Source organism: Bufo gargarizans, chromosome 4 (assembly GCF_014858855.1).
Source record: "Bufo gargarizans isolate SCDJY-AF-19 chromosome 4, ASM1485885v1, whole genome shotgun sequence".
In the NCBI taxonomy this organism is placed as follows: domain Eukaryota; kingdom Metazoa; phylum Chordata; class Amphibia; order Anura; family Bufonidae; genus Bufo; species Bufo gargarizans.
In genome coordinates this window covers 509,722,812-509,741,077 of record NC_058083.1, presented here as the reverse complement: position 1 = coordinate 509,741,077, position 18,266 = coordinate 509,722,812, and the positions used below count along the sequence as shown (strand labels likewise).

The window sequence follows — 18,266 nt, the reverse complement described above, 5'->3', positions numbered from 1 at the left end:
GACCCCAACCAAGCTGCGGCGGTTCGTGGGGTCTGCAGGGCGTACGGTGTCAAGTGGAGTGCTTGGAGTCCTCGGAAAGCACTAGGAGCATCTATCGACGGAGGTACCCGGTCGGGGTGCTAGGAGATCCGTTACATTGGTGGCAGCAGTGGGATGGCGTCCTAGTGTGAGGAGAAGCAGCTCGGAGACACCGTTCGTGGAGTATATTGAGGGCAACGCTAGTATCCGTACAGCGCCCCTGGCTACAGCAGGATGGAATCGGCTAGTCTTCGAACAGCGTTCCACTACGAGGAGGATGATGACCCGGACTGGAGGGATGCAGTCCGGAAAGGCGTCTGGCACGAGGCCCTGGAAGATGTACAGCGTCGGCGGGGCGAGTGTCTCCCCAGTGAGGAGCAGCAGTTGCGGATGCGAGTGGCCCTGCGAATGCCCCTTCTGGGAGAGGAGCCCCTGAATGAGTGGGTGACAGAACTGGAGAGCCTGGTATGGAAGGAGCTTTGGCTAGATGACGCCTACCAGGCACTCTGGTGGTATGTGATTCGGCACTCTCCCTGGATGGCTGAGCACGACAGACCCGAGGGTGAGGATTATGATGGCCCTGGCCTGTTGTTTGAGGCCTTCGCAGAACCGGAGTTCGGAGATGCTGGAGGGTCCCGGTTCTGGGATATCTATGACTACAGAGAGGCTATGCATGATTGGGCTACAGCGAGAGAGGTGAGACAAGACCTGGCATCTCTAGTCACAAAGGAGTGGGAGCTGGAGCAGGACTACCAATACTTCTTCAGCTCAATTCGGTCCCAATATACACTGCCAGAGAGCTGGGTGGCAGTCCCAGACCTACAACCCTACAGCTGGGAAGACCCGACTGAAGTATCCCCTGCTTCAGTACCAGCTACAGAGGTAGGGGTCCTCATAGACTGGTCCTGTGAGGAACCACAACAGGCAGGTGGAGAAGGGACCGAGGGCTCTCCACCGGGATGCTGGGATGCTGGCCCAGACCCTCAGCGGCAGCCGGAGTTGCCAGGTGTGGACGCAGGTGATCCTGACTCGCAAATGTTGAGGGACCTCACAGACTGGTCCTGGGAGGACCCACAGATGGCAGGTGGAGATGGGACCGAGGTCTCTCTACTGGCCCTACAGGGATGCTGGGCCGCCTGCCCAGATCTCCAGCGGCAGTACATATCACAGGGAGAGGAGACAACCGGTCTCTCTCCCCAGCGGCAACCTGAGTTCCAGGGGGAGGAGATGCGGGGTCCCTCTGCCTTACAGCAACCAGAGTCCTGGGGAGGAGAGGCAACCGGCCTCACCTTCCACCAGCAGCCGGAGATACCGGGAAAAGGGGAACACAAGCCCCTCTGCATGGGCGCAGATGAGACCGCGGGCTCGGTGCCAGTCCTACAGGGATGCTGGACAGTCGGTCCAGATCCCCATCCATCTCCGCAGGGATACCAGGAGGAGGAGGTAAGCGAGCCCTCCCCTTCCCAGCTACTTCCCAACAGAGTTCTGGGGGCAGGGGATGAGCCTGTGCTACCCACTGATTTCTTCCCAGCGGAAGAGCTGGCATCAGGGCAGAGCGCCGTCGGCCTCTGCCCTCCTCTATCCTCTTCTCCAGAGCCGGACATCCCACAGGCTACCCCAGCGGAAGTGCTGGCATCTGGGCAGAGCGCAGTCGGCCTCTGCCCTCCCCTATCCTCTACTCCAGAGCCGGACTTCCCACAGGCTACCCCAGCGGAAGAGCTGGCCTCTGGGCAGAGCGCAGTCGGCCTCTGCCCTCCCCTATCCTCTTCTTCAGAGCCGGACTCCCCACAAGCGACCCCAGCGGAAGAGCTGGCATCTGGGCAGAGCGCAGTCGGCCTCTGCCCACCAAGTACCTACAGCTCCAAGCTGGAGAACCACAAGGCAGCAAGGAGTCGCAGATGCCCGCTCAACAGCTGGGGACATACGGAACAGAGCCAGGCCCCAAAATTCAACAGGTCCAGTATGGGGTTGTGGTTGGACTGCCAGACTAACTCAGGTACTGACCGTGAGGTCAGGTATCTGGTTAGTCTTCCCTGGAAGGGGGAGATGTGTGACGAAACCAACCTCGCCACGGTGTTTTGGAGGGGGCTGGTTGCTAGCCTCTTGCCTCAGGATTATGGCCCATACTAACTTTAAAGAAAACAGGCCGGCCGCACAGCTTAAATCTGTCTTTGGAATTGTGTTTTATGTTATTATGCGTTCAGTTAAATTGTATGTTATGTGAGGGCACCCAGATAGCTAATATTATTGTATTCGTGTATTCTGAGTGCCATTCACCTAATGATATGCACTCAGACTTGAGCTATCTGGGGATATGTTAAATGTCTGTGTTTGCTGTGGGGGTGTGCCATTGTGTATTTGGGTGGTGATTCCTGTCCTGTTGTTCCCACATGTGTATTGGTGTTTTCCCTTTGTCCTGAGACATAATTGGATTGCTCCTCGGGTGTCGCCAGGCAGAGAGGAGGAAACCATGATGCATTGTGGGGATGTGTTGTGTCTGTGTATCCTGAATTTCTGCATATCTGTACTGTGTCGCAGTCTCCATTCTGGTCCCCTAAGGGCGTGGCCACCAGATGGGGACCTGCATAAATACGGGCGGGTAGCCCTCAATAAAGTGTTCCTGTTTTATCCTTCATCATGCTGAGACTGGTGTTTGGATAACTGATCAAACTGGGGGATTGCTATACGCTGAAGATTTGCTATACTCCCCTGGCATAACTACTAGCTCTTGTAAGAGCTGTTCCTGCTCTCTGGCTGTAGGAGAGGTTCACCCACTGGAGCCTGGAGCCTTGTCGTAGGTCCAGCGTGGGTGGAGGACGGTGAGACCCCAACCAAGCTGCGGCGGTTCGTGGGGTCTGCAGGGCGTACGGTGTCAAGTGGAGTGCTTGGAGTCCTCGGAAAGCACTAGGAGCATCTATCGACGGAGGTACCCGGTCGGGGTGCTAGGAAATCCGTTACAGATGGTATACGAGGCACTGGGAAAGGGGGACATCATGGCAATCTGGATGGCATGGAAGGGCTGATGGCAGTACCATTGTAGGGGCACTGGGGGACATGGAATGGAGGGGCTGCTGATCTGATAGCACTGGGGGACATGGTGGATGGCATACGAGGCACTGGGGAAGGGGGACATCATGGCAATCTGGATGGCATGAAAGGGCTGATGGCAGTGCCATCATGGGGGGGCACTGGGGGACATGGCATGGAGGGGCTGCTGCTGATCTTATGGCATGGGGGGACACGGTGGATGGTATACGAGGCACTGGGGAAGGGGGACATCATGGCAATCTGGATGGAGGGGCTGATGGCAGTGCCATCATGGGGGGGAACTGGGGGACATGGCATGGAGGGGCTGCTGCTGATCTGATGGCACGGGGGGACATGGTGGATGGTATACGAGGCACTGGGGAAGGGGGACATCATGGCAATCTGGATGGAGGGGCTGATGGCAGTGCCATCATGGGGGGGCACTGGGGGACATGGCATGGAGGGACTGCTGCTGATCTGATGGCACGGGGGGACATGGTGGATGGTATACGAGGCACTGGACTGGGGAAGGGGGACATCATGGCAATCTGGATGGCATGGAAGGGCTGATGGCAGTACCATCGTAGGGGCATTGGGGGACATGGAATGGAGGGGCTGCTGATCTGATGGCACTGGGGGACATGGTGGATGGCATAGGGGGACATTTTTATAAAGCAATATGTTATTTTAAGAAGGTTTTTCTTATTAGATTAAATCGATTAATCGTAAAAAATATTCAATCGAATACTCGATTACTGAAATAATCGTTTACTGCAGCCCTATGCAGATGTGAAAGTATCCTACAAAAGGGCATAATCTTTGAAAGCCCTTTTAATTTTTCTACAAAGCTGTAGCGGTTCTGTATGTTACTACGCAGACTCCATGAGCACAGGTCTACGGCAGGATTTGGTCTCTTAAGATTCAGGAAGAACAGGATGAACGCCGCTTGTGGTCCCTTCGTGACTCAATAAATGGAGTTACATGAACCATTTCGCAGTTCTACCTGCGGCCCTCCAGATGTTGCAAAACTACAACTCCAATCATGCCCAAATAGCTGTAGACCGTGGAGTCATGCTGGGAGTTGTAGTTTTGCAAGAGCTGGAGGGCCACAGGTTGGGCATTCTTGTTCTACATCTATGGGTTCCTTAAGGGGGCTGCCTATCCTCAGGATAAATCATCAATATCAGATTGGCGGGGGTCCGATCCCCAGCACCCCTGCCGATCATCTGTTTGGAGGGGCCATCAGCGCTGTGACCTCTTCCTAGGCTGGTGACGTCACATTCATCGGTTTTATGGCCTAGGTGCAGCTCAGTCTCGTTCAACTGAATAACGGCTGAGCTGGGATACCAAGCACAGCGCTTGGTAAGCTGCGAGGACGCCATGGTGGTCACTGGAGCGCTGCGGCTTCCTCAAACAGCAGATCGGCGGAGGTGCCGCGCGTCAGATGCCCAAGGATCCTGAGGATAAGTCATCAATTTTAAACACTCGTCAAACCCCTCTAAGATAGACCAGTAGATCCAAAGGCAACGCGAACTGTACGAGTACTGGAAACGAGATACTAGGAGGGGGTTAAGAAAATTATGGCCAAGGAAAATCTAAATCCCAAACAGAAGGGGGAGGAGGGGAGGGATAAAAACGGAGAAACAAAGGAATTATGTGAGGGAAACACTGGCTTCGGAAAGAATGACATTTTTACTGCTGTACTTGCGAGAATACAAATCAGAGTTTGACTTCCACAGGAAGCGTCGAAATTAAAGTTACTGAAATCTATCCAATATGTAAAAATTCAATTATCTCCCCCAGAACATTTTCATTTCATCACTGGCAAACAGATGGTTTAATGGCCTCAAATCAATTTTAACTTCTGTTCCGCCGAGTGGGGTTGTTTTCTTCAAAAAAAAAATTGCAATTGCATTTGTCTTGTTTTTTAAGTATCCATTTTTGTTTACAAAACGTTGAGGGGAAAAAAAAATAACATTTGAGAACACGAAGAGCTTCTCGATTGTTGCATCTGGCGGCTAACTAAGCGGTCCTATGAATGAAACAACGGCCTAGTCAGGAGCCGGGACAGATGTGGTATTTCTCAGTGTGGTGTTGGGGTTTGATACGGCCAGATAGAGCCAAATAAACACGGCCGGGGTCAGGGTAACAGAAGGAAGTTTTGTGCGGAGCAGAAGAATACTTCAGTATTAGCTAATTGACTTAATGTTAAGTAAACAGAAACACTCCGGCTCCTCTGTCTTGGCTTTTTTTTTTTTTTTTTTTTGCAGAATTTTTTGGGGGGAGGAATAAATATAAGCAAAAACATTTGTCAAGGTTAAAGCAGCAAAAAAATTAAATAAAATGTAAAACAGAAAGAAAATAAGCAAAAGAATAGTACATATATGATCATGATGGGCTTAGAACTTGCAGTCTTGCTGATCTTCGATCCACAGGTTTAAATCCAACTAGGGTGATGTGCACTGTGAGGTAAAGGGGTTGTTCGGGTTCAGAGCTGAGCCCGGACATACCCATATTTTCACCCAGGCAGCCCCCTGATGTTCGCATCGGAGCATCTCATGATGCTAGATCGCGCAGGGCACGGGCTCTTTTGTTTACAATAACACACTGCCGGGCAGAGGCTTCCACCCGACACTGTGTTCGGTGATGTCACCGGCTCTGATGGGCGTGCTTTAGCGCTGCCCTAGCTGTTTTAATGGCTAGGGCAGCGCTAAATCCCGCCCATCAATGCCGGTGACATCACCGGACTTCCTGGCAGCCCCATGGAGAGCCCCAGTACGTCACCGGAACTCCTGAAAATGCCTTTGCCCTGCGCGATTTAGCGGGGGCGTTGTCGTTACTCCTGGAGGCTCTGCTCTCTCTGCAACTGCCGCACTTTGACAGTGAATCTGACTGTGAAGGTGCAGAGGTTGCGGCAGTTGCAGAGCCTCCAGGAGTAACGACCTAGAGGCTCTGCTCTGCCTGCAACTGCCACGCTCTCTGTAATTTATTTGACAGGTTCAGGAGTGATGATGCAGTTGCAGAGAGAGCAGAGCCTCTAGGTGTAACGGCAACACCCCCGTTGCTCCTAGAGGCTCATTTGCATATATGAAAACATTTTTCTCAGCAATGCGGGCACATATGAACATGGGACTAACACAGATGCCTTCAGCCGCACATGTAACAGGTCAGCCAGTGTCATAGGTACAAATCTGCCCTTTTAGTACGTATAAATTAAAGTTAGTACCTCTGATTGCTTGCACTGCAGAATTTTTCACCTGCAGTTACGTACAGAAACGTAATGGTCCTTATTTATTCTGATGGCTGATAACAGAGAACAGTAGTTTGTCAAGGAAAGAAAGCGAAGCTTGTCCATGAAGGTAGGGAAAGTTTTACATTAGTCGTCCTTTCTTGCGCCCCCCTTCACCTACAATGTGGCTATACAATGAAAGATGCTGACATTCCATTAGAGGGGTATTCCAGGATTGTAATACTGGTGGCTTCCGCATAAGCCATCAATATCTGATCAGTAGGGGTCCGACACCCCACACTCCCACGATCAGCTATTCTGTAGAGGCTCCTGAAGAAGGTGCCGCATATAAACAGTTGCCCCCCACTGACTAGTGGATGGAGCGGATTTCTGCACTGAAATGAATGGGAGCAGCACTGCAGCAACCAGCTATTTCCAATACACAATGGCCGGTGAGGGCCATGGGTGCACCACCGGTGAGGCCAGGTGAGGCCAGCACCAGGTAGGGGCAGCCGAAGGGCCATGGGCCATGGGCAATGAGCGCTTTCATTGTGGCAAAGGGGATAGGTTATGAAACTGGCATTTAGCGGAGGGGCGCCGGTGCAATTTTCGCCTAAGGCAGCAGAAAGGCTAGGTGCACCCCCGACTCCTGATCAGCTGCTTGAAGAGGCTGTGGGGATCCAGTGAGAGCCGCAGCCTCCTCTTAGGCCAGTGACGTCCCATTCATCAGTCCCGTTCAAGTGAATGGTCCTGAGCTGCAATACCAAGCACAGCCACCAGCCAATGGAAGGCGCTGCACTTGGTAAGCCAGTGCGCCGCAGCCTCTTAGACAGCCAAGGACACAGGGTACCCCGGGCAAATCTGATGGATAGGTCATCAATATCAGAATCTCGGAAGACCCCTTTAACATCTGGTATACTACTACCACCCCCAACAGATGATCACTGCAGATACTGTAAATCCCGGTTTAGAGAGCGGGGGAGAAAACATCACTAGGGGGCGAGATAATAGAAACTATCTGGCAGAGGAGGGCGGCAGTACAGTAGTACGCACACAGCGCAGCGGGCGAGTCCCCTCGGCACCGCACAATAATTCACACAGAAGGAACCTATTATCTAATGACTCACGTTCTAACATGTCAAATAGAATGATCCCACTACTTATGATAGCGGCCTAATAATCTGCCCGTACAGCACTCAAATATCAGCCGAGGAGCGAACGACACGCCGGCTCGCAAAACTTAATTAGAAAAAAAACTTGCAACCGGTTACGCACATGTGTGACATCGAAACCCACCAGCTGCAAAGCAGGATTTTATGAATGTGGAGGAATGCGCGCCTCTGCCACATGGTCCGTGGAGCGATTCCACCCATTATATAATTAGACACGGATGCAATCAGCGCTCCTACAAGAACAGGGTTGTGGAAGTCTAAAGAAAAACATGGCTGCTTTCTTTCAGGAACAGCGCCACTCGTGTGCAGAGGCTGTATGCGGTATTGCAGCTCAGCCCTATTGAAAGAGGACCCGTCACCCCTCATGACATCTACTTGCATTCCCTAACAATTTTGGAGCATCTATTCCTATGGCTCTAGGATGTGCCTCTAGTATTGCTATTAGAAGCTATAACTGAATTGCTAGCAGTTTGCAATAAAGGTCCAACTGGGTTGTACCAGTTGGGGGTGTGTCCCTGCACAGTCTGAAATTATCCAATCAGTGCTGCCAATGTCAGACATCCTCCCAGCTGGTAGCATCCAGCAGGACCTTCATTGCAAACTGGTGGCAATTCATTCATAACTTCTAGCAGGAATAATAAAGGAATGGCACAACATAGAGTCATAAGAATAGATGCCCCAGAATTTTTATTATATGCAAGTAGCTGCCTAAACAGATATGTCAGGAGAGGGGACGGGTCCTCTTTAAAGGGGTGTTCCCACAACAAACATTTATGACTTATATACTGCAGTTGGTAAAATTGGGGCAAGTAAGCCCTGACCTGGGAAAGCCCAAGTCCACTAGGGACTGCCTACTTATGGGTTTTGAAAATGGTCTCTGCAAGTTGGGGACTGTTGCCGACTACAGTATATGGCAGGTTTTACTGCATGTGGGCTTCTTCCCACCCAGAAACCACTCATCAAAATTCTGTATTCTCTACATGGGGCCAACGTCAGCACCAGGCAAACCAAGCAGATGCCAGGGTCAACTGGGCTTCGGTGGCCCATGACTACCAGGACGACACCTGGAGCCGATCCATGGCTACACAAGAGACTTCCTCTCAATGCTAAGGACCCTCCCCTATAAAGTACAAGAAATTATAACCCCAAATTCAAGCAAGTCAAGGAGGAGTAGAAGATCCAAGAAATCAGAAGACTACAAGGGACATTTATTCTATGGGTCAAAGAGAAGCTTTTGGCCAGAACCGGACCTATAATGTGTGCGTTAGACCATGAAGCTCCAACCTAAACCCCCAGGCCAGATGTCGGCCGTTCTGCAGCTGATGACCTCTCCCAGAGGGCTTCCCTGTGTGACATAACTGTTTACGGCCTTCGAGTCCAACTTTCTAGCGTAGAACAATGCCTTTATTGAAGGACTTGGACCGTTCTGCTCCGTTCATTTGACTTTTTCAAGACTCGACCTAAACTAACCGGGACCTTACTTTTTTTCCCCCACCAGGAGCCACAAGCAAAATTTTTTCTTTAATTGCTTTGACCTATGTGCTAATTTTTGATTTCCCGTAGCCAAGCCCTTTGCTTGGTTTTGGACAGCAGCCATTAAACGTCTGTCATTCTTTAGCCTGTAATCAATCATCAGACCTAATTCCTAATCCCCTGCCATTGAACACCATAATAAGTTTTTTTTTTTGCACAGGGTATAATTATAGGCTGCGTAGTTTGGCGATATGTGCAGTAACTTGTATTTAACCCTGATCGTTCTTCTGAGAGTTGGATTTCGAAGCATCGTTCTCGGGCTCAATTGGAACAGATCTGAGGTTGTTCATGGTCTTGGAGGAAATTCTCCTTTAGGACCGTGATGTGTGTCTTCAAGATAAAGGCAGAGATCAATCCTGTGAGACCGAAACACCTGTTCTTCCAAGGATCTTCTCCCTGGAAACATTTACGTCCAAACAGGGGGATAATGTATCGATTTGTATCCCACTGCTTCAAAAGCCGATGGGGGGGGGGGGGTGCCAGGAGTCGAACCACCACCGACCTGATATTGATGGCCTATCCTGAACATAGGCCGTCAATACTAAACACCCAGACAACCCTTTTAACGAGTATGGACGTTCTAGATAAAGACCGATGTCCATGGGCCCTAACAGCTATGGGGCTCTTATTCATCCTGCACGGAAAAAAAGAGTCCTGGGGATGAAGGAGTCAACAGTTCCTATGCCAACGTGCACTACTGCCCCATCATCACTACCTGGCATAGATAGTCCCAATATCACCAGGCTGGTCTGCCCCTTGGACATCCATCCCACCACCTTGGTCTCACAGTCAGTGGACTTAATGAGGTTGTCCAGTCCTTTTACAATGATGGCCTATCCTCAGGATAGGTCACAAGTATCTGACTGGAAGGGTACAACTCAGGGGTGCGTCACTAATGAGGCCAGGTGAGGAGATCGCATCAGGCCGCACCAAGTCGGGCAAGAGGGAGGGGAAGAAGTCGAAGGGCCATGGACTGAAAGGGAAAGGGTTAGGTTAAGAAATTGAGATTGGGGAGGGGAGAGGTGCTGTTTCAGGTTTCGCCTCAGGCAGCAGAAAGGCTAGGTGCACCCCTGGTACAACTCCCCGAACCCCCGCAATCGACTGTTTAGTTGTAGCTTTGGTGTTGTAACTACAGCTCCATCTATTGTGTAGTGGACAGAGCTGGTAACTGCAGCGCGGCTTCCACTGGAGTAAATGCAGTAACCAGCCATATCCACTACACAATTGACGACCCATGTAGTTCCGGTACCAGACAGTTGACTGGTGGGAGTGCAGGGTGTCGGACCCCAGCCGATCCTGAGGAAAGACCATAAACAGTAAAAATACTGGACAAACCCCTTTAAGAAATGGAATACATCTTGGAAAATCATCTGGAGCTCGCAGCCAGGAAGTTCTTTTGAAAACCTTCCAAAAATTACAAAAATGCAAAACAAAGCGAAACGCGTTTCACACGGCCCAACAATAAAGATCTTCTATTTTATGGGACATGAAAGACAACCTGCGAGTTCCTGCAGACGTGTTTATACAGCGTTAACGTGCCCGGAAAATGTAAATGAGCAATACAAGATAAACTTCCCGATTACATGAAATCTCATTATCTGAACCTCCCCTTCTTAAATAAATGACACGAGCACAATATTAGGAGCCAAGCCTTACAAGCTGTGAACGTTGTGATATATGGAAGGGTATTATACTCCAGAGCTGCACTCTCTGTTCTTCTGGTGCAGTCACTGTGTACATACATTACTTATCCTGTACTGATCCTGAGTTACATCCTGTATTATACTCCAGAGCTGCGCTCACTATTCTGCTGGTGCAGTCACTGTGTACATACATTACATTACTTATCCTGTACTGATCCTGAGTTACATCCTGTATTATACTCCAGAGCTGCACTCACTATTCTGCTGGAACAGTCACTGTGTACACACATTACTACTCCTGTACTGATCCTGAGTTACATCCTGTATTATACTCCAGAGCTGCACTCACTATTCTGCTGGAACAGTCACTGTGTACATACATTACATTACTTATCCTGTACTGATCCTGAGTTACATCCTGTATTATACTCCAGAGCTGCACTCACTATTCTGCTGGAGCAGTCACTGTGTACATACATTACTTATCCTGTACTGATCCTGAGTTACATCCTGTATTATACTCCAGAGCTGCACTCACTATTCTGCTGGAGCAGTCACTGTGTACATACATTACTTATCCTGTACTGATCCTGAGTTACATCCTGTATTATACTCCAGAGCTGCACTCACTATTCTGCTGGTGGAGTCACTGTGTACATACATTACTTATCCTGTACTGATCCTGAGTTACATCCGTTATTATACTCCAGAGCTGCACTCACTATTCTGCTGGTGGAGTCACTGTGTACATACAGGGCGCCGGTTGTGGGGGTACCAGGAATCCTGCCTCCACAATCTAATATTGGTGACCCTTCCAAAGCATAGATCAGCAATATTAAAGTCCTGGAGGCAGAATGAAGGCGTCTGGCTGCGCCACCGCCATATCCCTGTCTTTACTTACACAGGGCCCAATTCATACAGGAGGCTGTGCTTGGTACTTGGACTGCTAATAGGTCCAGGTGAATCCCCTTTAAAGGGGTTGTCCGGGTTCAGAGCTGAACCCGGACATACCCTTATTTTCACCCCGGCAGCCCTCCTGAGCCTGGCATCGGAGCATCTCATGCTCCGATGCGCTCCCGTGCCCTGCGCTAGATCGCGCAGGGCACAGGCTCTTGTGTTTACAATAACACACTGCCGGGCGGTAACTTCCGCCCAGCAGTGTGTTCGGTGACGTCACCGGCTCTGAGGGGCGGGCTTTAGCTCTGCCCTAGCCGTTTTACTGGCTAGGGCAGAGCCAAATCCCGCCCATCAGTGCCGGTGACGTCACCGGGCTGCCTGTCAGCCCCATAGAGAGCCCGGTATGTCACCGGAACTCAGAAAAATGCCTTTGCCCTGCGCGATTTAGCGCAGGGCAAAGGAGAGCATCGGAGCATGAACTGCTCCGATGCTCATGTCAGGGGGGCTGCCTGGGTGAAAATGGAGGGATGTCCAGGTTCAGCTCTGAACCTGGACAACCCCTTTAAGCACAATGGAGGTCATCTAATCCATGGGTGACAGGGTAACCATAGAGGGGTGGACCATACAGCAATTTTGACAATTTCCATAGAGACGTGAGGACAACTTGAAAGCCAAATCACTGACAAGTCCCATCACGAGACTCCAGTGAGGAGTCAGTTATAGTGGTTCCCAACCGTGGCAAAACTGCAACCTCCAGCATGCCGTAAATTGTGGTTTTGCAATGAAAATCTCATACAATTTTCGGATGCTCCTCTGGGTATTTTAGAACAATAATGAACTTCACAATCTCATTCTGAAAAGAAATCTCTGCAGCCCAGTCGGCCACTTCCTCCCCTAGATAGGAATCCTGCTATAGTGCCAGCCTTGTGAAAACACTTCTATCTGATCCCCAGGGGCATCTCACTGCTTATGTGCACTGGTGATAAAAGCCGAGCAGCTTTCCAGAGGAGACCAATGAAAAAGAACTGCGAAAACACAACGTTCACAGTCATAAAACAATATTGTTACTAGAGAGGCAAAACAAAAAAAGCCAACGAGCCATCCAGAAAAATGGAATGGGAGGAAGGAATATGAGGCCAAAGAGATGCACTACATTACGTATCCTGTTCTGATCCTGAGTAATCCTGTATTATACTCCAGAGCTGCACTCACTATTCTGCTGGTGGAGTCACCATGTACATACATTACTTATCCTGTACTGATCCTGAGTTACATCCTGTATTATACTCCAGAGCTGCACTCACTATTCTGCTGGCAAAGTCACTGTGTACATACATTACATTACTTATCCTGTTCTGATCCCAAGTAATCCTGTATTATACTCCAGAGCTGCACTCACTATTCTGCTGGTGGAGTCACTGTGTACATACATTACTTATCCTGTACTGACCCTGAGTTACATCCTGTATTATACTCCAGAGCTGCACTCACTATTCTGCTGGCAAAGTCACTGTGTACATACATTACATTACTTATCCTGTTCTGATCCCGAGTAATCCTGTATTATACCCCAGAGCTGCACTCACTATTCTGCTGGTGCAGTCACTGTGTACATACATTACATTACTTATCCTGTACTGACCATGAGTTACATCCTGTATTATACTCCAGAGCTGCACTCACTATTCTACTGGTGGAGTTGCTGTGCACATACATTACATTACTTATCCTGTTCTGATCCTGAGTTACATCCTGTATTATATACTCCAGAGCTGCACTCACTATTCTGCTGGCAAAGTCACTGTGTACATACATTACATTACTTATCCTGTTCTGATCCCGAGTAATCCTGTATTATACTCCAGAGCTGCACTCACTATTCTACTGGTGGAGTCACTGTGTACATACATTACATTACTTATCCTGTACTGATCCTGAGTTACATCCTGTATTATACTCCAGAGCTGCACTCACTATTCTGCTGGTGGAGTCACCATGTACATACATTACTCATCCTGTACTGATCCAGAGTTACATCCTGCATTATACTCCAGAGCTGTGATCACTATTCTGCTGGTGGAGTCACTGTGTACATACATTACATTACTTATCCTGTACTGATCCCGAGTTACATCCTGCATTATACTCCAGAGCTGCACTCACTATTCGGCTGGTGCAGTCACTGTGTATATACATTACTTATCCTGTACTGATCCTGAGTTACATCCTGTATTATACTCCAGAGCTGCACTCACTATTCTGCTGGTGGAGACACCATGTACATACATTACATTACTTATCCTGTACTGATCCTGAGTTACATCCTGTATTATACTCCAGAGCTGCACTCACTATTCTGCTGGTGGAGTCACTGTGTACATACATTACATTACTTATCCTGTACTGATCCTGAGTTACAGACTGTATTATACTCCAGAGCTGCACTCGCTATTCTGCTGGCAAAGTCACTGTGTACATACATTACATTACTTATCCTGTACTGATCCTGAGTTTCCACATTTATTTTACAAAATTTGTACCAAAGCTGAAATTCTTACCTTAATCTTCTTCACTTACATCCAAAGTGAGAGCCAGAATTCCACAGTCATGTGACCTAACAAACTCGCTCTGACTGGCTGCCTACCAGTCATGTGAGTGTCCACCGTCCACTGCCCTCTGGTTACAGGAGGCCGGCAACAATGTAATTTTAGCTTTGGCTGTAACTAGAGTGCGACACCTGCTTACCTCCAAAATGGTCCAAGATAAGCAAAGCAAAGTATTGTCTTAGGGATTCCTCACCTTATGTAGAATGGAAAAGTGAAATACGCCAGAATGTAGAGTCCCCCTTTAACTCATACCCAAATGAAACGCTTACGTACAACGATTCCCATCTCCCACAATATATAACACCAGAGATTGGCGCTGAGCCCCATCAATCCTCATTAGCTCTATTTTAAGGGGGAAGTCACTTAGCCAAAAATAATATTTAATTCTGAATAAGCCTTGGGATACAGTCACTGTCCATCACAGCCGCGCAGCACGGCTATAAATATCTGCTAAAACGGGAGACGATCCGCCGTGCCGTCTATATATATATAGCTCGCCACAAGTATAACCGGGGCATATTTGTAATACTTTGGAAATTACTGGGAGGTACACTCTGGGCGGCGAAAGCGACCCTAAAGGTCTTTCCCATGCCACCGGCTTAATCGTATGGCCTACCGTGCAGGTCTACGGGGCTTATCAGGCCTTCTATCCTAAGTGGGCTTGCTGGTTCTGACCGGAGGGTGGACCTCCGAGTCCCCAGGGACTATAAATAATTCTTAGAAAATATGTTTTTGTGATTTTAGGTTTTAGGAAGAGAATTAGTCTTTCTGCAGCCATCTAGGCACCGAGAAGCAACGGATCCGAGAAGGTCTGTCGCCCTCTACTGGCCACCAGTGGAAACACAAGCCAACTTTTACTAAATCCCCCCTTTCCCTAAAAGAAAAAAGGAAAAAAAAAAAAAGTCGAGGATTTAGGTTCATTTTCCACTGACACAAAGGTGGTTTGCAAAATCATAACAATTCCTATATTCATAACAGGAGGCCGTGATATGAATAATGTGGACATGGCGGTGGCGGGCGTGCGTGTCAGTAAACGTCATGCGGGGCTAGGTTCACAATGGGCGCTCTATGAAGGCAGAGGCCCTAATGTCTTGATCACTTATTTGGCCATCATAAGTAACGAGGATGATGATGATGAAGAGGACGACGACGACACGCTCTAGAATATGTTGATTTGGCCCCGGCAGGTAACAGGCGTTCATCCCCCCGGGGAGAAGACGAGGGTGGAGTGTGTTTATCATATCCCTGATGTAATGAGCCATGTTAAAATACCATTAAGTGCCCGGGAGAAGGGAAAATCTGCTATTTCTTGTGTCATCATTCTGGACTGGGACGATTGTTCTTATTGGATATAAAAAGCTATTTTTTTAAATAACGGCTGCTGCAGAACCTCTTCCCCCCCCTTTTTTTTTTACAAGCGGCTTCAGTCAGCGATGGACAGTTTTGCTGAGCAAGAGGTTTTACAGCAGCTGAGGCAGCGGACATACAGTCCAAAAAGCACAGTAAAGTCAATGGGTGCCAGTGCCTGTAAGGTGCCCTAAAGGGCCCTTGAATCTTGTAATGGCAAAGATTTAAAGGGACAGCGCAGCAAAGTCGGCGTGTGCGTGCTTTATAACAATAAGAGGGGATGATGCCTTTTGGTCCATGGGGGAACAGAGAGCAATAGAGGAAATGCAGCTGCTCGACCACAGAGGAGACAATTGACATTCAGCTTGAATGGCTATTGTCTAATCAGTGGGTGTCCGTCTGTTGAGGAACTAATACTCTCAGTGTGCCTGCCTGCTGGGAGTTGTAGTTCCATTCCTTATTCCTGAATGAGGGTCTCGGGGCATTGGGTGTAGCCGGGTCATTATGCACGGGGCGCATTACATCGGTTCCCAAATCTCCTATAGTGACCTCACGGTTAACCCCCGTAATCCAAGGTAAAAGGACCCAGATTTCCATCACCCAACCTACAGGAGAGGTTTACGCGGGAGGTGTCCAACTCCTGCGCCCCTCTCTCTCTCAAGGTTTCCCCTCGAACCGGAGGGTGACCTCAAGGTCCAGCCCAAGGCAAGAAGAGGTTAATCCCGTCACCACCAGGAGAGCTAACAGCGCATTGCAAAATTTCTCTTGGCTGCGAGTCAATTTCCAGAATGCAGCTCACATTCTGTATTCGCTTCATATATACCGTATATATATATATTTTATTTTATTTTTTCGCCTGGATGTAACTACCTCCCCCCCCCCCTCCGGTTCCCGCTGGCTTCCCGATACTATGAGGGGGTGTCACGCTGGACCCTGTAATCTCCTGCTAGGTAACCGCAGCCACTGTTGGAGCGCCAGCTGGACCGCCAACCGGGTGCTAGATGAACCTTTACGGGTTACAGAAGGGGGGGAAGCAAAGATATTTTTCAATGTCCGAAAAAGTAACGGGGGGGGGGGGGGTGTAGATAGGTGAGGATAATCGCTATGTGATAACTACCGGAGAGGGCTGAGCGACTCTTAGAGATCAGTAGCCAGATGTACAGCAAGGTCAATCCACCATCTCCGGTACCTCTATGGATGCAGGTCTTGCTATAGACCAGTAGGGCGGCGCTACAGCTCTTGCACAACTACAGCCCTCAGCATGCCCTGACCGCTGGCACGCTGAGAGCTGTAGTTCTGCAACAGCTGGATTACTAAGGCTTGGAGATCCCAACAGTTTGCAACCTGTCACCTTCCAGGTGTTGCAAAACTACAACTCCCAGCATGTTCTGCGGTCGATACATTAAGATGCTATAGACATATATTGCTAACAGGACATCTAAAATGGCAAAAATTACCTGAGAGGGGGGGGGGGGGTCACTTACTTTCAGAGGTGAAAGGAGGGGTAAGAAAATCAATTTTGTAAACTTCCTTAGCAAAATACTCCTCGTCAGTCCTCTCCTTCTCGCAGATGACGGCCCTCTGGTTGGCTTTCTCCTGCAGCAGGTCCCTGGTGCTGTTGTAGATGGCAATGACATCCTGGGAGACCTCCTCGGGCTCGGGGTAATCCTCTGGGGGGCTGTTGAGCTTGAGTTTGCTGAGGATCTGCCCTCTGATGGCCTCGATCCTCTTGCGCATGAATTGCTCCATGTCTAGGGTGCTGCAGGTAGACAGGCTGAGGGCCAGGAGGGCCAGGTCCAGGGTGAGGAAGACACTCAGGAGATAAGAAGAATAGTGCATCTTGACTTTCCTGGGATCCACAAACAGGAGACTAAAAATGATACAATGTAATTTATGTACAAAATATTTATAATATTAATAATTATAAACAACAATGTGCAAAAAAAAACACAACAAAATGCCAAAAAAAACTTCCCAAAAAGTTTCCAAAAGTTTTTAAGAAGTTTCCAAAGTTTTTCCAAAGTTTCTAAAAAGTTCTTAAAAAGTTTTCAAATGTTTCTAAAGGTTGCCAAAAGTTCCCAAAGTATAAAAAAGTCCTCCAGAGCAACATGTAATACTAGTAATAGACGTGACAGGGTGCCGGATGAGCAGTCCATGGAGGGGTGCAGTCATGGAGGTGATGAGAGGCACTGCTGCTGCTGCTGTGCTGGGCTCCAGATCCCAGCTGGGGCGCTCATAGACCGGGCAGGGAGATCCTGGGGGCTGAGTGAGAAGGCTGGAGGTCTGACGTGTCGTGCAGGCTGCATCCAGGGCTCCGGGGCTGCAGGCGGGCAGACAGACAGGCAGCACTCCCTCCAGAGCTGTGCGCGGCTCTCTGCTCCTAGCTGCTGCTGGCGGCGGCTGCACTCACCGTGCGGAGGCGCGCGCTCTGCCCCATGTGTGACGCTCAGCCCGGACACTGCCAGCAGATAACATCACACGCACATTTATAAGGGCTCCCGCACCACGTGCTGCACCACCGCACTGTGACGTGGGGTGCGCGGAGGACACAGCCCGGGGGGTGCAGGGTGCCCGGTGACAGCCCGTGCCAGCCGTGCCCCGCACCATCCACCCCCAAGACAGGCCAGGGGCACAGACCCAGTGCCAGCAAGTGGTAGATAGATAGAAGATAGATAATAGAAGAGATGGATAGATAGATAGATAGATAGATAGATAGATAGATAGATAGATAGATAGATAGATAGATAGATAGATAGATAATATAAGGGATGGATAGATAGATAGATAGATAGAT

The 18,266-nt window shown here is 49.3% G+C and overlaps 1 protein-coding gene across 1 annotated transcript in view; it reads right to left on the bottom strand.

Moving 5' to 3' along the window:
- Positions 1 to 17,930, bottom strand: part of TGFB2 (transforming growth factor beta 2) — a 104,309-nt gene extending 86,379 nt beyond the window's left edge. Inside the window, exon 1 of the mRNA XM_044289669.1 lies at positions 16,957 to 17,930. Coding sequence (XP_044145604.1) covers positions 16,957 to 17,311 — 355 coding nt within the window. The 5' untranslated portion in view covers positions 17,312 to 17,930. The remainder of the gene's footprint in view (positions 1 to 16,956) is intronic.
- Between the last annotated feature and the right edge of the window lie 336 nt (positions 17,931 to 18,266).